Consider the following 26,192-nt stretch of genomic DNA (forward strand, 5'->3'; position numbering starts at 1 on the left):
GTGTGGTGGACATGCAGACCTTGCATTTCCTCCTGGTCCTGATGCCCTGAGTCTCAGTGTGAGGAACCTCAGAAAGGAAGTGCCTGCCTGTCAGTCGGAGAGGATTGTCTAAGGCAGGACGTCCACCAGCTGATGATCGCCGAGCTGTGTGGTGCACTTCAAGGACTTGCCGTATCAAGTTCATCCTGTACTCCTGGTAAGGTATAGTCTTCCCTGCATGAAAGAGAAGGGGGGGGGGAAGGATTTGAGTAAGACTACATGTTATGGTGAAACACTTTGTGACACGTGTCATTCTAATACAGTTGTCATCGTTTTATTTCATTTCATGCTAAATGTGAAAGCAGGAGTCTGATAAATATAATGAATTAAAATGTATTGTTGAATTCTCTCACCTGACAATTGGCGATGGACAATGAAGCCATTGAGGACTGCATTGTCAAGAAGATGAAAAAAGATCTTATACCATTTGGTGGTCTTTCGTGCACAGGGTACGTAGCTATTGAGCATATCACCCTTATCTACGGCTCCGATCTTCCTATTGTAATCCAGTACACAGCATGGCTTTACAATTCCCTCTCCGGTGACACGGTCCACTTTTCCAGTGGCAGCCATTCCAGATGCATTCACAGTGGAAATGACGTGCACATCCCTCTTGTCATGCCACTTCACTGCCAGCTGTTGACCGTTCTCCTTGAACTCAACATCTCCCTTTTTCATTTTGCAGGTGAAAGGTGGCATCCCCTTCCTGTTGGACCGCACACTCCCACAGGCACCTGTTCCAAGAGACAGGAGATGTTGAAAGAGGGTTGGACTGCTGTACCAGTTGTCCACGCACAGTACATAGCCTTTCCTCAGGTGTGGAGCAAGCAAGGTCATGACAACAGACCCTGAAATCCCAAGCACATCATGATGCTGGATGTCTGTTGTGGATCCTGTGTATATGAGCATGTCCTGAACATAGCCAGTACTTACAACACAAAGAACTTGACTCCGAACCTGTGCCTTTTTGCCGGTATGAATTGACGGAAGCGCAGCCTACCTTTCCACAGCATCAAGGATTCGTCTATACAGAGATCCTTGAAAGGAACAAAGACCCGACCAAAGGCAGAGGTAATACCATGGAAAATGTTCCTGATCTTGTTTAAAGGGTCACTTGCATCTGCCCTTTCGTTGTCTTGGAAATGAAGACAGCGGAGAAGAAGGAGGAAGCGGTCCTGTGAGAACAGGGAAGCAAAAAAAGGAGTGGCAAGAATGGGGTCTGTGCTACAGTACTCTCTCAGAGAGGACTTCTTCACAACACCCATAAGTAGCATTGCCATGAGAAATGAGTACATCTCATCTATGTTTGTGGGTAGCCACTTAGCCAGCTTACCCACTCCTGGCGCGCTCTGCTCCTGCAGAGTGCGCCCAACCAGGTCCTCTGTTAAAAAAAGTTTGAAGCAATTTGCCTCAGAAAGAGATGCAGGGGGGGTTCGGACACCAGACTATGTGTCATCAAACAAAACAGCAGGTCTAGGGGGATTGAAGTTACTAGCAGCTCTCCAGCCGGTAGAGCTAACCGCTTCCACTTCATCCCTGCCTCCATCGCCCTCAGGCTCAGAGTTAGCAATAGCCACAAGATTGACAGGAAGATCTTCTACATTTACATTTAGTCATTTAGCAGACGCTCTTATCCAGAGCGACTTACAGTAAGTACAGGGACATTCCCCCCGAAGCAAGTAGGGTGAAGTGCCTTGCCCAAGGACACAACGTCATTTTGGCACGGCGGGGAATCGGACTGGCAACCTTCAGATTACTAGCCCGACTCCCTCACCGCTCAGCCACCTGACTCCTTCCTCATCTTCCACTACTTCTCCATCCTCACTGTCGCTACTACTAATATTTCCTTCCTCTGCAAAATCCCCTTCCTCATCAGAATTTAAAAAACACTGCTCTAATATCCTCCTCGGTCAGTTGCTTTCTTGGTTCGTTTGCCATTTCTATTCAAAGGTTTTTTATGACTGTGCTGAATGTGAGCGCAAATCATATGAACATTGAATCATAGGAGCGCGAATCATAGGAGCGCGAATCATAGGAGCGCAAAATCATCTGAGCCGATGAGTCTGACGTAACATGATCAATACTAGTAAAAAAGTTACTGTGGTAAAAATGAAGCGTGTATTCCAGGTCATCCGTCATCATTCTGCTGGACCTTTCTGCAGCGTTTGATACGGTTAACCACCAGATCCTGCTCGCCAGACTTTCTGAGATGGGCATCACTGGCACTGCACTCCAGTGGATCTCATCCTACCTGTCGGGAAGATCCTACCGGGTTTCCTGGGGAGGCAAACTGTCAGGCCCTCGCCAGCTCTCCACTGGTGTCCCACAGGGCTCCGTCCTTGGACCCCTCCTCTTCTCTCTGTACACCACTTGGACCAATCATCACCTCCCATGGCTTCTCCTACCACTGCTACGCTGACGACACGCAGCTGTACCTGTCGTTCCCCCAGACCGATCCGGGGATCTCAGCTAGGATTGAGGCCTGCCTCACAGACATCTCCGCCTGGATGACCGAGCACCACCTCCAGCTGAACCTCGCCGAAACAGAACTTCTCATCATCCCGGCTAAACCCTCCATCTCCCACGATCTCTCAATCACCCTGGGATCTGCGACGGTGACCCCTTCATCCTCTGCCAGGAACCTTGGGGTTACCATGGACGACGAGCTCTCCCTCATGGCCCACATTGCTGCGGTCTCCCGGTCGTGTAGATTCACCCTCTACAACATCCGGAAGATCAGGAGATACCTGTCTGAGCACTCCACCCAGCTGCTAGTCCAAGCACTTGTCCTGTCCAAGTTGGACTATTGCAACTCGCTGTTCGCTGGTCTCCCAGCATGTGCAACCCGCCCTCTTCAGAGGATTCAGAACGCAGCGGCCCGCCTGGTCTACAATCTACCCAGACGCTCCCATGTTACCCCGCTCCTCATCTCTCTCCACTGGCTACCTATCATGGCCCGTATCAGATTCAAGACCCTGGTATTGACCTTCCGAGCAGTGAACGGGACTGCACCCGTCTACATCAAGTCTCTCCTGCAGCCTTACACCCCCACCCGTCACCTACGGTCTTCTTCAGACAACCGCCTGGTGGTCCCAACACAAGCTCTTCTCCTGTCTGGCCCCCCAGTGGTGGAATCAAATCCCCACCTCCATCAGAGACACTGACTGTCTCTCCACCTTCAAGAAAAGGCTCAAGACGCACTTGTTCCGGGAGTACAATGGTACTTAGGAATGGTTCGCTTGACCCGATGTTAGTTTCCTCAAGGATCACAATGACTCTTGCTTAGAGACTTGTTGCTCTTGTGGTTAGTGGTAACTGACTTAAATTTTTTGTACTCGCTGTGATATATTGTTTTTATTATTGTTGCGTGCTTTTTCCACAGGCACACTTGCACTTATAGCAGTTCATGTTGTTTAATTGTAACTTGTTTAACTACATGCTCTTATGGTTCTTCCCTTTGGCACTTATTTTGGTTGTTCACAATGTGTGCTTCATGTTTTGGCTACTCGCAATGTTTTGTGGCTATCTCGTTGTTATGATCAGTGACCTATGCACTTTGTAAATCTCTCTCTTGGAAGTTGCTTTGGATAAAAGCGTCTGCTAAATGAATAAATGTAATGTAAATGTGTATTTATTTATTTGAACAGGTTGTTGAAAATTTTGGATATATTGCTATTCCGATTTTCAAATATTCACCCATAAAGTCGCCGCCACCTACGGTCTTCTACTGACAACTGTCTGGTGGTCCCACCGCTCAAGAGCACCCGGTCCCAACACAAGCTCTTCCCCTGTCTGGCCCCCCAATGGTGGAATCAACTCCCCACCTCCATCAGGGACACTGACTGTCTCCCCACCTTCAAGAAAAGGCTCAAGACGCACTTGTTCCGGGAGTACAACGGCACTAAGGAATGCTTGGCTGGACCTGATGTTCCCTCCAGGATTACAATGACTCGTATTGAGAGACTTGTTGCTCTTGTTGGTTAGTTGTAACGGTTTCAAATTCTTGTACTCGCTGTGAAATATTTTTACTGTTGATTGTTTTTTCTACAGGTACACTCTTGCACTCTTGTGGGGAATTTCATGTTGTTCAATTGTAACTTGTTTAACTGCATGCTCTTATGGTTCTTCCCTTTGGCACTTATTTGGTTTTCCACAATGTATGCTTCATGTTCTGGCTGTTTGCAATGTTTGGGGCTATCTCGTTGTTATGATCAGTGACCTATGCTCTTTTGTAAAGCTCTCTCTTGGAAGTCGCTTTGGATAAAAGCGTCTGCTAAATGCATAAATGTAAATAAAGTGGTTTTAACATGTGTTATGATGCATACGTTGGTTGCATGAATGGGGATATAGGCTACTGTAAGCTAATGGCTAATAGAGATCAGGTAGGCGGCCATGTTTTAGCGAGTGACAGGTGGGAGGGGTCAAATGTACGGTAGCATTTTTCGCGCCTATGCTCCTTTCAAAAAATGGGACACAAGTTTCCTCATTTGCATATCCAACCCTTTATTTGCCGTCAAATCTATCATTGGAGTTCATTCAACAAGCATCATCAACAGGGAAGAGCCAAGGGTCTGGATTGTCGTCAATTCACTCATCTATTGGCTGCAGCGCCATCTGCACGCTACACGGCAACAGCGGTTCCAGACCAACCTGGGACTGCAGTGCCGGGTTCGCTGGATGGGCCAGAGAGGGATGCGGTGGGACCAGCTTGTGCCGCTGCTGTGCATTACGCCGGATCAAGACCCAGCGGTGATAGTGATACATCTCGGTGGAAACGACCTCGGTCTTCTGTCGGGATGTGAAGGATTCTAAATCTATGTGTCTATTCCAATATGTAATGATGGTATCCAATGACACAAATCTGTGTTCTAGAAAGAGTGGTCTGGAGTCGCAGAGGTCCGATAATATCAGCTTTAATGCAGCAGTTGGAAATCAACAAGTACAGAGCTCTGGAGTTGTCTAAGTTTCCCTACCCGCAACAGAGTTTGGGCTGGTTCACGAAGTCCAACTGGCTATCTTTCCCTGCCCCAGCATATTATATACAATGCAATTGAAAACACAAGTATCAAAAAAGAGTTGAGCTTGTTCTCTCGTGCGTCACGGAGTTGTTCTTGCCTACGCGCGTCCCACCTGCTCGGGTGCCATCTCCACCCGGTTTCAAGGTTGTTTCTGAAAATGAAGAGAGACACAAAGAACAGCCTGCTTCCCACACCCAGTGTGAGACCCAATGTTTAAGCCTGAGCACACTTCTAAGTTCATAACTTTAATAAGCACAATGCATAACTTTAATAAACACAATATATTCTTTAATCCCTCTTTTGATCTCTGAAAACACCAGAGATCAATCAACATAGCCCGGACCAACTACCGTCTCCTCGTCCTGGTCAGCCAGCCCCAGCAACGGCATTTGGAACCCCGTCTTTGGGTTCTCCACAGCCGAGACAATGATTCGGTTTCACAGGGACCTGATACACGGGATACAGCAACAATCATGTTGATATTGATATAGCACACTCTTAAGTAAAATAGCGGAAACCTTCTTAGTCCAGTACAATTCTAGTGTGGTCAAGCAGTATCACTCTTGACCTAGTCGTAACCCTCTTTTCTGGACTCTCACACTCGTAGCAATAGCAAAAGGTTCACTGGCCCTTCTCCACCAACTCCTGCAACGTATGACTGGATTCTGGAGCAGCACAACACATGCTCCAGTGGTACCACGTACTTCCTTTCCCCAGCACCCTTAGGGCGTGCAAGGTTCTCTCGATTACCTTAAATGGTCCTGTCCATAAATGTACAACAGGCTTCCCCGAACATCTGATGATGTATTGGGGCAGGTGGGACAGGGTCTTCAAGGGGAAAGGGGGGGCAGACCACTCATAGGTCTGATGAGGCATAGGGGCAGATGGGGCAGGGTCTCCAGGGTCTGGGTCACGGTCTGACTCGTCCTGAAGCAGAAAAGAGTTACAGTCCCAGCATCACCTTATCTCCCATGATCAAGCAGTAACTGAGTCAAATGAGATGCGAACAGTCGAACACCAATGATTGAACACAGATATTGAAATCAAGAACCCATTTGAGGATTTAAAGTGGATATTTTTTACGTTCAAATAAATCCCTCCTTTCACACCCTTATAGGGTGTGACAACAAACCCAAATTAAAAAAATATCCCATTACCGATTACACAATGTTGACATACAATAATGATGAGGACTATGCAGCGTTATAGCCAAGTGGTGTGGACACACTGGACACAGTGGGAAAACCCTAATGATGTTATAGGGGAAAACCCACTGTCACTCCAGAGTGGACATTCAACATCCATGTATCCACGGCAGACCTGGACATGCTCACAGGCCCCCTTCACCACATACATACAACTTTAGCCAAGCTTTTAGAATTGTAATAATAAAATAAATTCGAAACAAATAGAAAAACCAGAAATTAGACAGGATATTTTAAAGTCTTCATAAGATCCCTCCTTTCATTGATAACTTTAATCAATACCCAATCTCCTCGTTTGACTCCTCCACTCTTTGGTTTACTGCTTCACCTGGAACAGAATTTAGCAGAAGACATCTCTTTTCTAGTTAGCATTTTTTATAAAATTGGTTAACCATTTGATTCGCCTCTTCATCATGCTATGTGAAAGGTTTAAGTTGTGGTATTACATATGATCTCCAATAAATCAATTCAAATGGTGTTATGCATCTGGTATAGGACTGGGAAAGACTTCAATTCACATAGTAAACATACTGTATCTATAATTACCAGGCAGTATTTTCCCTTCAGTGTTCTTATTGTTGAGCAAACACATGTAACAGCATCTAATAACGAGCCCCCATATTCAACTCATATTAGTCATGCCCAGAAATGACAATCTGTTTCTTTGTTCCCTTCTTTAGAAAATCAAATGTTAGTCTAATTTCTTTCACTCCAAAAAACCTTTTCTGTCTTTTAAAACAGTTAAGTTTAAGACCAATATTGTTTTAGATTCTCTATTTTACCAAATCACACCTCTTTTTATCAAAGATATGATAAATGCAATTTTCATTATGCCAAACCAGAATCCGTATGCTTCTTAAATGAAATATAGACCAAATAATGTTCTTAATGTAGCTATTAACCAAACATTTTTCCCAAATATATTTTCTATAAAGGTCAGATAGGTAGAACTTCATAACTTATTTTGCTGCAGTTCAAAACGAGCCAATTAGCTCAAACCATCATAACCACAATTTATTAGACTTGATGAGTGTTCCCAAATTATTTCAGAACTTAATGTTATAATAACCCTCTTTATGCACTAATACCATTTATTAATACAACATTATCACAGCCTAACTGTTTATCCCAAACAGTATGCCAGGCTCTGATAAAACTCTCAAATAAAACTTAAAACCAAATTACAATTAAACTCCAAATAAAAGTACATTTAGTTATGTTCTCTTTCTCATTTTTAACCACATTATATCTAATACCTTTATCAAAACTCTTAAAAACCCTAGATTTTACTATTTTGACTTAAAATGTTATCCCATATACCATAAAAGTATATTCATAGTTTCCTCTTCAAAACATCAGTGTTTAAACCAATCATCTCTTCACATCCACAAAACGTTCTTGTTTTATTTCATAACCTTCCATGATCCTCTCTAAACCAATCCTTTATGTAACTTTCCAATTGCTTCCTCATAATTTTTCACATACATTTCCTCAAACCATTCTTTGACCAACACAGCTGTTTAGCGTTTACCGTCTATTCACTTAATTTTGCTCTAGTATAACTTTTCCAATTGTATTAGAACCAATTTATAAACCAGGGGTATACCCTCTGGGATAACCTTTGTAAGATCTCAACGTAACAGACTCTTTTAGCCCCCACCTTTCTCCATCTCTCCTCGGGATTTCTTTAACTTCTTGTTCAAAGGAAAAAACACACCACACTCCTCTCTATTTTTATTCAACTCAATCTGACTCAACACAAATAGACAGTGTTCAGGGACTCTAACCCTTGGAGAGGACTCTAACCTCCCTCTAGACAAAGACAACGAGTTCAGGGACTCTAACCCTTGGAGAGGACTCTAACCTCCCCTTGGACAAAGACAACGACTTCAGGGACTCTAACCCCTGGAGAGGACTCTAACCTCCCCTTGGACAAAGACAACGAGTTTAGGGACTCTAACCCCTGGAGAGGACTCTAACCTCCCCTTGGACAAAGACAACGAGTTTAGGGACTCTAACCCCTGGAGAGGACTCTAACCTCCCCTTGGACAAAGACAACAAGTTCAGGGACTCTAACCCCTGGAGAGGACTCTAACCTCCCCTTGGACAAAGACAACGAGTTTAGGGACTCAAACCCCTGGAGAGGACTCTAACCTCCCCTTGGACAAAGACAACGAGTTTAGGGACTCTAACCCCTGGAGAGGACTCTAACCTCCCCTTGGACAAAGACAACGAGTTTAGGGACTCTAACCTCCCCTTGGACAAAGACAACGAGTTTAGGGACTCTAACCCTTGGAGAGGACTCTAACCTCCCCTTGGACAAGGACAACGAGTTTAGGGACTCTAACCCCTGGAGAGGACTCTAACCTCCCCTTGGACAAAGACAACAAGTTTAGGGACTCTAACCCCTGGAGAGGACTCTAACCTCCCCTTGGACAAGGACAACGAGTTTAGGGACTCTAACCCCTGGAGAGGACTCTAACCTCCCCTTGGACAAGGACAACGAGTTTAGGGACTCTAACCCCTGGAGAGGACTCTAACCTCCCCTTGGACAAGGACAACGAGTTTAGGGACTCTAACCCCTGGAGAGGACTCTAACCTCCCCTTGGACACAGACGAGTTTAGGGACTCTAACCCCTGGAGAGGACTCTAACCTCCCCTTGGACAAAGACAACGAGTTTAGGGACTCTAACCCCTGGAGAGGACTCTAACCTCCCCTTGGACAAGGACAACGAGTTTAGGGACTCTAACCCCTGGAGAGGACTCTAACCTCCCCTTGGACAAGGACAACGAGTTTAGGGACTCTAACCCCTGGAGAGGACTCTAACCTCCCCTTGGACAAGGACAACGAGTTTAGGGACTCTAACCCCTGGAGAGGACTCTAACCTCCCCTTGGACAAGGACAACGAGTTTAGGGACTCTAACCCCTGGAGAGGACTCTAACCTCCCCTTGGACAAGGACAACGAGTTTAGGGACTCTAACCCCTGGAGAGGACTCTAACCTCCCCTTGGACAAGGACAACGAGTTTAGGGACTCTAACCCCTGGAGAGGACTCTAACCTCCCCTTGGACAAGGACAAAACACAAAAACGGTTGATTTCCCACCACTGTTGGTTTGACTAGGTACGATGAAACATAGTAATCGTCTAAATTTGGTTCTCAGTTCCGAATAGCAGTACTTTGAATTAACAGGTGTCTGCTTACCTTTTTTTATGTTGAGGCCCCTCTGACGATTACGTCTCCCTCTTCGTACCGGTGTATGGGTCTCTCTCCCGATCTGTCGGTCGGGCTGGAACCCTCTGGACTCCCTCTTTTCAGCGTCGGGGTCACCATTTGAAGGATTCAAAATATCTATGTGTCTATTCCAATATGTAATGATAGTATTCAATGACACAAACAGAGTTTGCGGGTAGGTCCAACAGGCTATCTTTCCCTGCCCCAGCATATTATATACAATGCAATTGAAAACACAAGTATCAAAAAAGGGTTGAGCTTGTTCTCTCGTGCGTCAGGGAGTTGTTCTTGCCTACGCGCGTCCCACCTGCTCGGGTGCCATCTCCACCCGGTTTCAAGGTTGTTTCTGAAAATGAAGAGATAGAGACACAAAGAACAGCCTGCTTCCCACACCCAGTGTGAGACCCAATGTTTAAGCCTGAGCACACTTCTAAGTTCATAACTTTAATAAGCACAATGCATAACTTTAATAAGCACAATATATTCTTTAGATGCTCACTTCTGGTGACGATGAGGCGGGATCTTCACAGGATCCACCTGATTTTCCCCAGGACGACCATAGTTTATTCCGACATCATCCAGCGTCGAGAATACCGTGCTCATGTCCCGTCAATCAATGCATACGGCATTGAAAGGGTGCGGCGACTTGTCAACACCGGTGTTGCGGGGTTCATGGGCACGGTTGGCATCTCAAACGCTTACCTCAGGCATACGATGGACTGTTATCGTAGGGATGGAGTTCACCTCAACCACTTGGGGAACGAGCTGTTCCTAGATAATGTTCTGGTTGGCCTGAGACGCGTTGTTTAGTTAGGTCTTCAAGCAAACCGAAGGTTCTTTTCAGAGCCACCCAAATACCCATAAAATGTGCAAATTTCCTCATGTGGTCAATCCCCCAATATAAACCTGCACTGATGCTTAGAGTAAAACAGTCCCCTAATGCTCATTGATTCACTCGCGCTCACATGAGCGGAAAGTTGTGGGATATGTAGCTGTGGGTGTACCAGTAAAATGAGTATTGCACGTGAGGGTCACCCAGATAGACGAGCGGAACGGTGGATTGTGGGCTGTCTGTGCAACATGAGCTACTGGTTAGTGTGTATTCACAACTGCGAGTCTGGAGCGGGACTGTACCGACCGGAAGGACTCACACACGCAGACAGAGGAATCCAGTCGGCAAGACGGGATCGACGCTTGCCTTGAGTTGAACCAATACTTTAAACTTTATGAAATAAAAGTTTTTAATGCCAAATTGTTTAGTCTGTTCTCTTCTGGGTGAGTGCAAAATCATCTGAGCCGATGAGTCTGACGTGATCAATACTAGTAAAAAAGTTACTGTGGTAAAAAGAAACGTGTATGTATTTATTTTAACAGGTTGTTGCAAATTTGGGATATATTGCTATTCCGATTATCAAATATTCACCCATAAAGTGGTTTTAACATGTTGTTATGATGTATATGTTGGTTGCATGAATGGGGATATAGGCTACTGTAAGCTAATGGCTAATAGAGATCAGGTAGGTGGCCATGTTTTAGCGAGTGACAGGTGGGAGGGTTCAAATGTACAGTAGCATTTTTCCCGCCTATGCCCCTTTCAAAAAATGGGACACAAGCTACCACAAGCTACCTGGTCGCGAGTCTCCCGGTCCTGTCCTACATCTATAAAGTTGAACAATGGATTTTGGTGTTTCAAAACCCATTGACACTGTATGACTATGTTTAGCCTGTGTTCTGCTCCTCTCCCTCACCAACCGTCTCTGGAGGAGGGGATCCCTCTCTGAATTGCTCCTCCCAAGGTTTCTTCAATTTTTTCTCCTGTTGGAAGTTTTTATGGGAGTTTTTCCTTGTCTTCCTTGAGGGTTTAGGTTGGTTGAGGGGCAGTTCTATGGGCATATGTGAAGCCCTCTGTGACATGCTTGCGTGTAAAAAGGGCTATACAAATACATTTGATTTGATTTGATGAGATGCCAACCGTGCCCATGAACCCCACAATGCCGGCGTTCACAAGTCGCCGCGCCCTTTCAATGCCGTATGCATTGATTGCCGGGACACGAGCACGGTATTTTCGACGCTGGATGATGTCGGAATAAACTTGGGGAAAATCAGGTGGATCCTGATTTTCATCGTCGCCAGCAGTGAGCATCCCAACAGAAGCCCAAGGTTGTTGGGTCGAGATGTTCTAGTCGGCCTGAGACGCGTTGTTTAGTTAGGTCTCCCAAGCAAAACAAAGGTTCTTTTCAGAGCCACCCTATTACCCATAAAATGTGCACATTTCCTCATGTGGTCAATCCCCCAATATAAACCTGCACTGATGCGCAGAGTAAAACAGTCCCCTAATACTCATTCACTCTCGCTTATTTGGTACCCACACAGAATCAATGTTTTAACTTTGTATGTGATATTTTTATTATTATCTGTTATCTGTGCTATGTGTGAATGTGTGTGCTAATGATTTTATAGGTTGTTGCAAATTAGGGGTATAACTTATTACTGTCATTGCTGTTCCGAATTTCAAATATTCAAGTGAATCCACAGTGAATGGATATTATATATTATCGTAGTGTAGCTTTCGACAAGCTAACTTGGCTATTACCGAAAATAAGGGCTGCCATGTTTTTTGTTTTGATCAGTACTCAATGCATTGTGGGTGTCAAAGAGTTAACGAGATAACCTACTCTTCTCACAAGAAAATACTGAGGCGTACGGGGTCAAGTGGTACAGCATCAAAGTCCATCTTTGTTGCCGGAACACAAAAAAATCAAAGATGGCCGCAAGTAAGCGAGACGAAAGACAGACGACTGTCGGATGTTTTAGATGCATATTTGTGAATGTATATCTATTATTTCGATCTCTGGTTGGTTGTACAATAGTAAAATGTGTTGAACGTGTTAGCCAAGTCAAGAAAAACTGATAATATTATGGTTTACTAGGTGACGTGAGTAAAGCGTGAGTTATTTTTGGTTAGCTGTTAGCTAACATTAGCTAAACTAATTAGTTTGAACGTTTTCATATGTATAATAAAGGTAAACTTTTGCAAAATATACAGTACATTGAGACTCATGTTTAATATACACGTAGGCTAATCCTGAACTCTTTAGAACTGGATGTTGTAAGGACGCGTTCCTGTCACACCGGTGTGACAGTACGCTGTGGGGCCCAGCCAGCAGCCGTCAGACCGGTGTGACGCTACGCGTCAAAGGGTTAAGGTAAACACTTCGACAGTTATTAGCCAAAACACGTTAATGCTTCCGGCCACGCCCCCTTTTAGTCACATGACACCATTTTTGGAGGACATCCTCAGAATAAGGTTCCAAGTAGGCGAATTTGGCGAATTTGATTGGCTGTCACGGACAAACGGTTGTGGGGATCAAAATTCGTTACCATAAGTTTTGTGAGGCTTGGTCTGAAGAGCATATCTGGTAATTCTGAAGAAGATTTGACAAAAATGGTATGAAGAGTAGGCTTTCAAAGGTTTTTTATAAAACCGGAAATGGTGGAAAATCTATATAACCGAAAACTCCAACTTTGACCCGTTGGTGGCGCTAGAGTGCCCAAGTATGAGACATCATACTACAGGGCTACAACGCAAAATGCGATGTAGCCCTGTGTGGAGAAGCTGCCCCGGTAAATTGTACTACTACAGTACAGTACTAGACTAATGCTGTGTTCGTCTTGGTAGCAATTGCGTTGGTAGAATTCGATTCAACGTTCCGTTGTACAGTTTAGGCTGAAATTAATTATTTTCTTGAACAGATTGACAAAGTTTAGGCTGTGGCAATGAAGTTCAGGTTAGTAGTCAGATAGCTTTACCTATTGAAAGACTTTGATTTAAGTTAGGGGAGTGCTGAACATGTTCTGTCGCGGTTTGACTTCCTGAACAGCTGTGGAGATGTTTTTGTTAGCTACTAGTGTGTCTCACGTAGGCTAGTGTTGCAGTGAGCTACACTGGTTTGAAACCACAGGTAATTTCACCAACAAATCGTTTACTTGTAATCTAATGTCATAATAAATCCTACAACGAAAATGTATTTGTGAGGAATGTTTGTTTTAACGACTGAAAACAGATGCATCATAGACCGCTGTTGTATGTGTTGCCCGGGCAACAGAGGCTAATGTCATGATGCTAATGCTTCAGTGAAATGGTAGACTACAGTACGGTTTCCGAAAGTAGATGTACTTCCTTATATCAGCTTATATTGTACATTACACTTCATAATTGTGTTTTATATCACAAAGTAAAATGAGTAAATAGTTATCACCCTGGCCTCTTTGCTTGTGGCGTTTCTGCAGCTGCCTTGCAGTAAAACTATAGTTAGCCTAGCTATCTCCCAGAAGTTAACGAGCTGCTAACTTAATGTTCTGCTAGAGGTAGTCACGCGTGTTTTCAAGACGTTAGTAACGTCACGTCAGAGACTGTGTCTAGCAAGTTAGCCACTGTTACCTTCACTTTTCGCCACAAGAACGTAATTTCAACTTAAACCTTGCAACGGAACGTAAATAAAAATACAAGCAACTCAATCGCTACCAAGACGAAACTTTTGACACTGACGTTGTCTATGTAGTCCAAATATTGACGGATCCTTAGGGGTGGGAAAAGAAATAATAATAAATATATATGTGAGAGAACAAAGGTTGTGCCCTTGCCGAAGGCAAAGCACACCCAATAATAAAACTAACAATAACAATAGGTGCCTCGCAGCTTCGCTGCTTGGCCCCTCTTGTTTTGTCTGTTAATTCAGTGTTCTGCCAAGATTTCCGGGGTTCTTTAACAAGAGAAGTACTTCTAAACATCAGGACTACAACTCCTGTGGATTTATTTCCCACTTTTCTGCTTCCAGCGGCAGAATTAGTGGGAATTATAGTCAAAGCCACCCTCGGCTTTGTCCTAGCAGCGAAGCGTCATAGGAGAGGCGAACGAGCCGGTGCACTGGTGCGACTCCGTCGGTGTGGGGTACGCACAGTGTTACCAGGGATATTTCTCTCCCACGTGCGTTCATTGAGCAGCAAAGTGGATGAACTTCAGCTACTGGTGTGGAAAAACAGAGACTTTAATTCATCTTCCGTTTTGTGCTTCACGGAGACATGGCTGAGTGAACTGATCCCAGACTCTGCGCTGCAGCTAGCAGGTTTCAAACTGCTGAGAGCGGATCGTGACCCTGTGCTCTCTGGCAAAACGAAAGGTGGTGGTATTTGTTTTTACATTAACAGTGGCTGGTGTGAAGATTACAGTGTGGTGTGACAGTTATTCTGCAGCACGGTTCTCCTGATCTGGAATCATTTTTTATTAACTGTAGATCTTTTTACTCGCCACGAGAGTTTGCATCATTCATTCTGGTTGGCATCTACATGCCTCCGCAGGCTAGCGTCAACGAGGCTCAACGTGTGTTCGCCAGGGTGTGGAGCATGACAATCCGGATTATTGTGCTAGGCGACAAAGGCTGGGTCACTCTGACCAAGCCATGGTCCACCTGATCCCTGCATACAGGCAGAAGCTAAAGCGCTGTAAGCCTGCTGTGAGGACATCGAAACAGTGGACCAGTGAAGCTATGGAGGATCTGCAGGCGTGCTTGGACTGCTACCAATAGTCTGGATGAGCTCACAGAGGCTGTGACATCATACATCAGCTTCTGTGAGGACTGCTGTATACCAACACGCACCAGGGTGACCTACAACAACGACAAACCCTGGTTTACAGCTAAACTCAGAAGGTTGAGGTCAGCGAAAGAGGCCGCGTTTAGGAATGGGGACAGAGACAGTTGCAAGGAGTCAAAGAACAGGTTTAGCAAGGCGGTGAGAGAGGCTAAACGACTGTACTCGGAGAGACTAAAACACCAATTCTCTGCAAACTACTCTGCTTCTGTCTGGAGAGGGCTCAGACAGATTACCAACTTCAAGCCCAGAGCCCCCCACTCCACTAACGACTCCCGCATGGCCAACGACCTGAATGAGTTCTACTGCCTATTTGAAAGACAATTGGACAGTCCTAAACTACCCCTTCCCACCCAGGAGGCCAACCACCTCCCCCCCTCTACAGTGACGACTCTCTCCATTCAGGAGGGTGAAGTTAACAGAATTTTCAAAAGGCAGAACCTTCGCAAAGCAGCTGGGCCGGACTCTGTCTCTCCAGCCACCCTCAAGCACTGCGCTGACCACTGCGCTCCCTTGAGACATGCCATGTGCCAGCCTGTCTCAAGTCCTCCACCATCATCCCTGTGCCCAAAAAGCCAAGGCCAACAGGACATAATGACTACAGACCCGTCGCCCTGACCTCTGTGGTAATGAAGTCTTTTGAGCGCCTGGTGCTGGCACACCTTAAATCCATCACAGACCCTCTACTGGACCCCCTGCAGTTTGCCTACAGAGCCAACAGGTCTGTGGACGATGCAGTTAACATGGCCCTCCACTTCACCCTACAGCACCTGGACTCCCCAGCATCCTATGCCAGGATCCTGTTTGTGGACTTCAGCTCTGCCTTCAATACCATCATCCCCGCCCTGCTTCAGGACAAGCTCTCCCAGCTGAACGTGCCTGATTCCACCTGCAGGTGGATCACAGACTTCCTGTCTGACAGGAAGCAGTGCGTTAAGCTGGGAACACAAGTCTCTGACTTCCGGTCCATCAGCACCGGATCACCCAAGGGTTGCGTCCTTTCTCCTCTGCTCTTCTCCCTGTACACTAACAGCTCCACCTCTAGTCATCCGTCCGTCAAACTCCTGAAGTTTGCGGACGACACCAACCTCATTGGGCTCATCTCTGGTGGAGACGAGTCTGATTATAAGTGGGAAGCGGCCAACCTGGTGACCTGGTGCAGCCAGAACAACCTAGAGCTCAATGCTCTTAAGACAGTGGAGATGGTTGTGGACTTCAGGAAGAATACAGCCCCACTCACCCCCATCACCCTGTGTGACTCCCCAGTCAACACTGTGGAGTCCTTCCGCTTCCTGGGCACTATCCTCTCCCAGGACCTCAAGTGGGAACTGAACATCAGCTCCCTCACCAAGAAAGCACAACAGAGGATGTACTTCCTACGGCAGCTGAAGAAATTCAACCTGCCAAAGACAATGATGGTGCACTTCTACACAGCCATCATTGAGTCCATCCTCACCTCCTCCATCACCATCTGGTACGCTGCTGCCACTGCCAAGGACAAGAGCAGGCTGCAGCGTATCATCCGCACTGCTGAGAAGGTGATTGGCTGCAATCTGCCTGCCCTCGAGGACCTGCATACCTCAAGGCGAGCGAGGAAGATCGTGGCCGACTCCTCCCACCCTGGTCACTCCCTGTTTCAGTCATTCCCTTCCGGCTGAAGGCTGCGGTCCATCAGGACCAATACCACACGCCACAAAAAAAGTTTCTTCCCTTCCGCTGTTGGCCTCTTCAACAAGGCCAAGGGGTTCACACTGACTTCATGACTCAATGCCCTTAAAACACACTGCTTTTTGCACTGCACAATACAATCTTGTACCATTTGTAATATTTGTATTTTTATATTTTAAATTACTGCAACTTATATTTTATATTTTATTGTATAGTTTATTTTAATCGAATTCCACTTAGTATTGCTAGTTATGTACCCTTAGTATAGTTAGTCCTCATATTTAAATTTTAGATTCCTATGTGTTTAATGTTTGCACCTTCCTGACAAAGCAAATTCCTTGTCTGTGCAAACTTTCATGGCGAATAAAAACCCATTCTGATTCTGATAAGAAAAGGTAGAAACACTAAAGGTGGATTCGCAGGTTCGCTGCTTGGCCACCAATAATAATACTAACAATAACAATAGGTTTCCTCCTGACGGAGGAATCCTACTTATAATAAATATAGCTGCAAGCAGCAATGGCGGATTCCTCCAAAACATTGAGAACCATAAAAAAATGTATATTTTTCACAAATTGTATAGAAAAATCCATGCTGCAGACTTACCAATGGGATACCAAATATGAAATGCAATACCATCAAGATCCACATGGGCCAAGTCAACATTTTCTCAGATTTGTGCACTAAACATTATAAAGAGTCTTCATATGAACTTGTGTTTGAATCAGTTTTGGACCGGTGGATGTGTAAAGCATTATTTTAGCATTAGCGATACATTAGATTTCCTGTATTTCAATCATTTTTGAAGATATTAAGTTCCCTTTGCACATGGGAACATTTTGTAGTGTCTTCCTCGTGACATACCAAGTTCGGTGTTGATATCTCAAAGATTTGCTGAGATATGACCCAACTTCCTGTTTGGTTGCTTGCTGCCGATTTTACAAAAATTGTAGGAGGAGTAGCAAAAAAAAATGTTTCCTAAATCTTTATTGTACAGAAAAATACAATATGGTGGCCATTATAGGTTTGTGAGGCTTGGTTTGTGTTTGTGTTCCTTATGAGAAATAAGGCATATGTAATGAATTTCAGAATTTTGGGTCAAATGGGAATCACTTCAAATTGCATCACTTTGAAAATCGGCAAATTGGGGCGTGGTCTTTAGCGCCACCTTCTGTCTAAAGGGGCCCATGTTTGGTATGGTAGTTACTAATTCTCTGCAGTTTCAACATGCCAAATTTCTGAACTTTTTACAGTTCTGGTCTAGGGGCTGCCATTGACTCCCATGGAACAACCGTAATACTAACAATAGGTTTCCTCCTGACGGAGAAATCCTAATAAAACTAACAATAACAATAGAGTTCTCCTACCGGAGGAACCCTATACCTAATAGTAGAAACACTTAAGTGGCTCCGCAGCTTCGCTGCTTTGCCACCAAAGATATATGAGAGAGAACAAAGGTTGCGCTCTCGCCGAAGGCTTGAGCACACCCAATGATAGTTACGAGCTGATGTGTAGGCTATAATGCGCCTCCTAAATAGTTTGATATAGTATTATCTCTAAAGGTTATATTTGTTTAATTATGAAATGTGAAATAAATGTAAAAATGTGAAATAGCATATACAGCGATTTCAGTGATGAACACCTTACATGCACTACTCATTAATCGTCATTGTTTTATCACTAAACACCTCCTTCCAATATTGTGCCACAGTAAAATTCTTGTTCCTCTCAGTTAATCGACGCAAAGCTCCAGCCTCTTTCTTTGACTGTTCATAGCTAGGCCTCCAAATTCTTCGCATAGACGTCCTATTTCCAGACGCTGTGGAAAAGTCAAATCTCCGTGGAGGAGGACACTGCAGATGATTTTCTTCCCCTTGCCAAGCTTTCGGTGCAAGGCCCTGTTCAAGGAACACATTTTTGTGGATCTATTCCCATTGATTGACATAATTGGATTTCTGGAAATGTTACTTACTGTTTAAAGAGTATCACTCAATCATAACAATAATTACTATATATAAATAAATATTAATAAATATATACATTTAAAAAATCATAGTATTACCTTTTTACACCTGTGGATATTTTCCCATACCCTGTTGCACACCATACATTCAAACACGTCTATGTAGTTTTCCTGGGTGAGATCCTGCACTCCCCACTGGCGTCCTTGTAGCTCATTAATCAAGGCCGGGTTGGAGACTTCACGCTTCAGCTTCCATCCAAGGTAAGTCAAATACTCCTCATCATTTTCATCTAACCTTTTCAGATAATCTGCCAGCTTCTCCGGGGGTTTGTCTACGTCCACCACAATTGCGCTCATATTACCTGGCAGCCATTTCCTCACATTGGGAGCACCATAGTACACAGGAACCACACCAAGCTTGAGAGGCCTCCATAATTTCTCTGTGATGTAGTCATCACAGATTGCATTCTCAAAGGCCAGGATGAACTTGTACTGGGCCAGAATCTGGTAGAAGCCCTTATCCTCCATGGTTGTAGAGTCCCTCAGATGAGGCAGTAGGTCTTTGTTATGAAGGCACCGTCCATAGGAATCCACCTTGATGTGCTTCATAAGCTCACCAACATAGGAATCTCGGTCTGAAGGTGGATCACAATCAGACTGTACATACACCACTGGGGCTATAGTTTTCCTAAGCTGATTCTTCTGGGCCAGTGGCACTAGGTGGTTGTGAGAGGTCAGAACCACCAGGCTTTCCAGATACTGAGTAGTGAGGGGCATGTGGGACTGGTGGCTAAAAGTGGCTGTGTGGTTGAAGATGGTGATGACGGGCTCATGGAAGAGCTTGTAGTTGTTTTTGGGCGACTCTTCATGCACGAGGGCCCAATGGTGGTGTGGACTCCTAGGCAGTGGAAGACTCTCGATGTTGAAGTCAGTGCCTGGTTTTATTTAAGAGGGGTTGGACAGAAAGCATAACATATAAATATAGATTTTGTGTGATGGAAGTGGTGAGTTTGCGCACAGACATTCCATGAAAGCCAGGATAATTAATTAATTTAAAAAATGCAATTTCAAGGAACCTTAAACAACATGTTGCACACAGCACGTTTTCGATGTTTCCCTGCTCCAAAACACCAGATTTAAATGATTTGGTCATTATCATGCTCAGCAGAAGAATGGTAACGGCACGTTCATTTGAATAAGGTGTGCTGGAAGAAGGAAACATCTAAAACATGCAGGGAAGGGCGTCCCTGAGGACAAGGGTTGAAAAAGGCTGATCTATTGTCCATAGCACTAGTGCACAGTGCAGCAGTCAGTGATTAACCCTTGTGTTATCTTCGGGTCATTCTGACCCATCAGACATTGTGAACCACCGTCGTATTGCGACAACTTTACCGCATACAAAAACAAAGTGAAGCATTTTCTTTTAACCGTTGGGCGGTCTCAGACCCCCCACATTGCAAAGGTTAAAAGAAAATTATTTTTTATTTGTTTTTGTATTGGGTAACATTGGGTAAACACAACGATGGTTCGTTATGAACCTTTGGGTCATGTGACCCGAAGGCAGCACAAGGGTTAAGATGTTGGTGAGACACACACAGATTCCTGGAACTATAGATTGATAGTGCACAGTGCCTGTGATGGAGCTGGTGATGTGTGCCTGTGATGCAGCTGGTGATGACAGGCAAACAAGCGCATTGCCACACATCGGGCCAGTGTTACGGCCACTGGTGAGGTACTGGCTATCTTCCTCAAAGTAAAATGTCATTTGTCATCTTTTCGCCTTTCGATCACACGGTGTTGCCACATCATACAAACACAAAACAGCATACGCATGGGTTGCAGTGTGCAGTGTGCACATTTTTACTTCTGAGAGACTCTGCCTCTCAGTCTGCAATGTGTGCAGACTTATGCAGAAGTATGCATATGGAGAAAACTGGAAAACTGAAAAACATTGTACACAATGTTTTTCTCAGATTTATCAACACTGTGTACGCGACTGATATCACACGTTTGTCTTTATAGATTCCGCTTAACTTGTGACTCTGCGCACGTGAACAAGCTTGTTGTCCACACCGTGTCAACTCCCATATTTTATCTTACGTGGTTGTTGAAACGCCTATATTTTTCTATTTCTACGCCTATAAGTTTCTCAATAAACTTCTCAATTAACCCATTGTGAACAATGAACGATTCTTAATGAGAAATGGCTAAGGCATCTAAAAACAAATGGCTAAGGCATTTAAAAAATGATAAATGGCTAAGGCATCGTTCAACTTCACTGAATGTGAAATGGATATTTTAATTTGCGAAATAGGAGGAGCATCTTTTTTGGTGGCCTTAGGTTAGCAATTATTTGAACGTTGAATGACTAAATGTAACCCCAATTCCAAAAAAGTTGGGACGTTGTGTAAATAAAAATAAAAACATAATACAATGATTTACAAATCTCATAAACCCATTATGTTATTCACAATAGAACATATAAAACATGTCAAATGTTTAAACTGATGAAATGTACCATTTTAACCCTTGTGTTATCTTCGGGTCATTCTGACCCATCAGTCATTGTGACCCACCGTCGTATTGCGACAGATTTACCTCCTACAAAAACAAAGTGAAGCATTTTCTTTTAACTGTCGGGCTGTCTCAGACCCCCCACATTGCAATGGTTAAAAGAAAATAATTTTTATTTGTTTTTGTATTGGGTAAAATTGGGTAAACACAACGGTGGTTCGTTATGAACCTTTGGGTCATGTGACCCGAAGGCAGCAAAAGGGTTAAGGAAAAAATAATGTAATTTTTAATTTTATGGCAGCAAAAGTTGGGACGGGGGCAATAACATGATTTGGTATAAAAAGAGTGTCTTAGAGAGGCAGAGTCTCTCAGAAGTAAAAATGTGCAGGGATTCACCAATCTGCGATTATTCTGATAACAAGGAGAAATCTCTATGTGTAAGGGACAAAGGGGAAAAATACATTCTGCATGCCTGTGATCTTCAGGCACTCAGGCGGCGCTGCATAAAAACCAGGAATGATTCTGTAATGGAAATAATTGCATGGGCTCAGAAACACCTCCAGAACTCATTGAACTCAGTTAAAAACCATTTGGTAGATCATGAAACGAAAAATATGACAAAGAATACCCAGGACCTTTGAGCAGAAAGAATCCTGTATCACACACAAAAGGGAAAACATTCCTCTCCCACAACTCCAGCTACTGGTCTCATCAGTTCCCAGACAGATACAGACTGTTGTTAAAAGAAGAGGGGATGGTACACAGTGGTGAACATGGCCTTGTCCCAACTTTTTTGAGACGTGTTGCTGACATCAAATTCGAAATTACCTTATTTCTTCCTTAAAATTGTATATTTCATCAGTTTAAACATTTGACATGGTTTATATGTTCTATTGTGAATAACATAATGGGTTCATGAAATGTGTAAATCATTGTATTTTGTTTTTCAATGAAAGACTAATCTCCATTGACAGTAAAATTGACCAATCATATCTTCCCTCTAAATGGGTGGGTTTTGTTATCACTAACTTTATGACAAGTTCCGCCCGCTGTGGGGAACGTGATCACAAGCTAATAAACTAGCTAACGTTAGCTTGTTCGACAAAGGAAGACCTACACCAGAACTTAATTTTGTGCAGAAAACTAAAGCTTTTGAGAGGCATTTCAACTCCAGCAATTATACGCGGTACCCGTGGATGACAGGATCAACCAAGGAGCAAAAGTAGGCCTAATGCTGTGTGCGCTGTATCGTGTTTTTTTCGACAAGTAATTTGGGTCAGAGGGCCAAGATTTGAGAGTCATGGTTCTCAACTGGTGTCCTAAATGCATTATTCTCAAATTGCCACACCTCGGGCATCACACAACTAAGGGTGGATTGGCTTATCCTCAACCTGTCTGCCAGCTCCCGTTGAAAAGTCCCAAGTGCAAAGAACTTTTACAGTCGATTTGCTTGACTTTTTTGGAGCATTCCAACACAGGGCCAAGCTCACTCAGTACAGAGATCCAAAAGAATGGCTCCTTCTATAACGATTTATCAACCAGTCATCATTAATTTGCATGGTCCCTAAACTTCCGCTGGCCTTAATCTTCCATTGGCCAAGCACTAAAGGAGCAATTGCGCACCGATAGTATATGACAAATATTTATCACATTTGGCATAACTAATTTGTGGCCCAAATTTAGACGTTTTCTTTCTGGCTAAATAGGCCAACGCGAGATAATTGACCATTTATAGATGGCCTATACAATTTACACCCATTGTAGATCAAGTAAAACTGTAATTTGTAATGCATGCACTTTCTTTCGCCTTTCGGCCCCTCTGTGTCGCCAAATCACATCTAAAAAAAATGGTGTACGCTTGGGTTGTAAAGTGCGCAGAGGTACGCAGATTCTCACTCCACTTGTTTTTTCAGAAATCTGTTACTCTGTGTAAAAACACCTGTACACATTTCTGCACCCATCTTCATGCGTTCGCGCCTCTGTACATTTGGCCCCTGGAGTCTCTCTGTGTGTTTGTGTGTCACCAAATCAACTAAGTGACATCTTAATCACCAGCTGCCTCATGGGTACTGCATGGGGTCTGTAACTTGATGATTCGGGCCTGCTACTCGGTCGGTTTCTTGAGGCATGGGCATAGGGAGCCGCAAATGGGCATGCAACAGGAATAATGTTCTTACGAATTTAGCCTCCTTGGTCGGTTGTCTGTGTCTTATGTCAATATGATACAGAAAATACAATACTATTTTACAGCACTGTATAGCACAAAGGAAAAAATACAAAAGGTAATGTGTACCAAAATATATACCAAACACCCCTTAGGCAGAACTGTACATGCAGTGCTGTATGGTGAATTAGACCTACAATTATGACAACTGGCTCAACCATTGTGCATGTAATGACTGGTCATTGGATCAACCATCACTTATTTCTAGATGTTTGTGGGGTTAAGACAATTTAACAGAGAACATAATACATTTTGATCTACATGACATAAGAAATTGATAATGTAGGAAACAGCAGACTAAATAATCATTTGCATGAATGTACCAGAGCATTGGCACTTTGTTTAAATTAAATTAATTGTTTTTATCCTGTGCATAATGATATGGAGATGATGTGGAGGTTGAGCAAGTACCTTTGAGAATGTCAATTGTGATCTGAGAAATGTAGGTACCAAAGCCACTGAGAATAACTGCCATAACTAGCTGCATCATGCGCACTGCACAGTATTTATAATTACAGAAATATGTGTGCGTCACTGACATCCGAGTCACCTACTTCATCACGGGCACTGTGCACTATCTATCTATAATTCCAGGAATCTGTGTCTCGCTCTCACCGACATCTTAATCACCGACTGAATCACGGGTACTGTGCACTAGTTAGATAGATACAGAAACCTACTTGTCACTCCTTGTCACTCCTAACTGCAGGCCTGTATAAGGGCTCTATCTAGTGTTCAATAATCCAAACTATAGCATACACCTATATTCTTTTCTTATGCAGCAAGACAAAAAATATAATGTGCTGATAAAAAGCACATAAACTTATTACATCATCAAACCTTTATAGCTCCTCACCATAGAACAGGAAGGCGTATGTAGACGGGTGTGTGTAGTAGGTCTTGTTGATGGTGAAGAAGCACTTGTTTGTCCCACACTCTCCTAGTCTGCCAGTCTCTCCCGTCAGTGGGGACCACCACACCACATATGGATACTGAACTTCTGCAACTCCCAGGATCCTCTCATTATCCCATTGGCCACTGTTCTGTAACCCATGTCTCAATGCTTTGTTTTCTAACTCCTGTAAAGGAAGTTTGTACAGCTTCCTTTCCAATTGGCTTAACTCCACCACCACCTGCACAAAGACAACCAATACGCAATAATCATAAAAACTCTCTTTAAACAAATACAAACATTTCACATGACACCATCATGACTGAACCTTTCATAGTATGGCATGTGAAAGATGATATTGGTGGTCAGGCTTTTTTCTCTTTAGTAAAATGTGAGATGCATGCATTGACATAGGCTCACAAACATATAACAACTTTAACATGCATTCACTGGTAACTTTGTAAATGGACTGACTGCCAATGATGGGATAACAAGATTTTTTGGTTTGTTTTGAGAGAATTTCTATTCGTAATCTTTTCAAGTGCTTTCATGGATTGGGATGAAGATGGAGTGTTCATGCTATTATACAGGGGGGTATAAAAGAAATACCAGTATGGAAGGAAAGAAGTAGGAAGGCCTATATTTTCTTCACAGTAGTAGCTAGACCAAGAAGGGTACATATGTTGGGGAATCTATTGCAGTTCTACTCATTGTGCCTGAAATGAAAGGAAAGTATTTCGCATGTATTAATTTGCAAGTGTGCAATGCACAGGCTAATATCTGGGCAGAACGTTGTGCAAACGGCTATTAGTTGGTTACTGTAATTATATAATTATTAAAAACATTAGAAATGTTCACAGTTCCACAGATAATGATCAGTAGGCCCTATGTTGATAATTTATACGACATACCTGCAGGGTGATGATAAGAAATAGCACTGCTGATAAGCAGAGACCGAAAACAAAAAGTTTTCTCAAAGTATATCGAGGCATTTTTATATAGTACCGCACAGAGGGGAATTCATATTTAAATTCATATTACACACATAATTCGGTCTATTAAAATGTAGATTGCCTGTTATCTACATCACGGATTGCAATTTGTTTTGAAGCTGAATATTTTATAGCGTCTACGCGGCCATTTGTAAGAGCACGTGATTGGCATAGTGGGAGGGTCTCCGTTTTTGTTTGTAGGCTCGTGCGTTCTCGCTCCGTAGACGGGCTCTGGGCTATCCCACTGTACGGTGTTCATTTTAGGACATCTTAACGTGTACGTGAATTTAATTCCTGTTATCCCATCAAAACGGAACAAGCAGGAATGAGAAAAGCGTTTGAGAATCCGTTTTTTTGTGCAAAATCCGATAAACAGATTTGGACTTTTAGTAGTTTTTTTTTTACATACACCATAAAACGACTTGATATTTCTAGTTCTCACGTGGGTGGAGCTAAATGTGAAATGCCTGTCATTGGCCGAATGTGTAGTCAGCGCTACCTGTTCCTTCAAAGTACAAGTTTCCCCCTTCTAACTCGATTAACCTAATATAGGTTATCTATCAGTTACATTTTATTCAAGTTCATAAACTTGGCAATTAGTCTTTATTGACTTGGGAGTTCGGCCTCCCAACTTCATTCAATGCATCTACTTTTTCATAATTGATGTAGGGCCTACTGATAAATAAACTAATGCAAAGATGCTGTAGTCATGTTTTTCCATTTATATTTGTAATAGTAATATTATAAGATCACATGCAAAGTACTGTTCTGTGCAGTGGTGTAGTGGTAAAAAT

At 43.6% G+C, this 26,192-nt stretch overlaps 1 protein-coding gene across 3 annotated transcripts; it reads right to left on the minus strand.

Moving 5' to 3' along the window:
- Positions 1-2: 2 nt before the first annotated feature.
- Positions 3-25,573, minus strand: fut10 (fucosyltransferase 10). 3 transcript variants are annotated; one of them, XM_062484721.1, is made up of 4 exons: positions 25,318-25,573; positions 24,371-24,647; positions 18,876-19,711; positions 3-213 (listed from the first exon to the last, which is right to left on the minus strand). In XM_062484721.1, the coding sequence occupies exons 1-4, from the start codon at positions 25,396-25,398 to the stop codon at positions 181-183; spliced, it is 1,227 nt and encodes a 408-aa protein (XP_062340705.1). In that variant the 5' UTR covers positions 25,399-25,573; the 3' UTR covers positions 3-180. The 3 variants fall into 3 exon arrangements, 2 of the variants coding, with proteins under 2 accessions (XP_062340705.1, XP_062340703.1); XM_062484719.1 differs by lacking the exon at positions 3-213 and adding an exon at positions 17,784-18,711; XR_009932711.1 differs by lacking the exons at positions 3-213; positions 18,876-19,711 and adding an exon at positions 25,016-25,122 and having other exon boundaries at positions 24,509-24,647; positions 25,318-25,568.
- Between the last annotated feature and the right edge of the window lie 619 nt (positions 25,574-26,192).

This window comes from Osmerus eperlanus, chromosome 18, assembly GCF_963692335.1.
Source record: "Osmerus eperlanus chromosome 18, fOsmEpe2.1, whole genome shotgun sequence".
In the NCBI taxonomy this organism is placed as follows: domain Eukaryota; kingdom Metazoa; phylum Chordata; class Actinopteri; order Osmeriformes; family Osmeridae; genus Osmerus; species Osmerus eperlanus.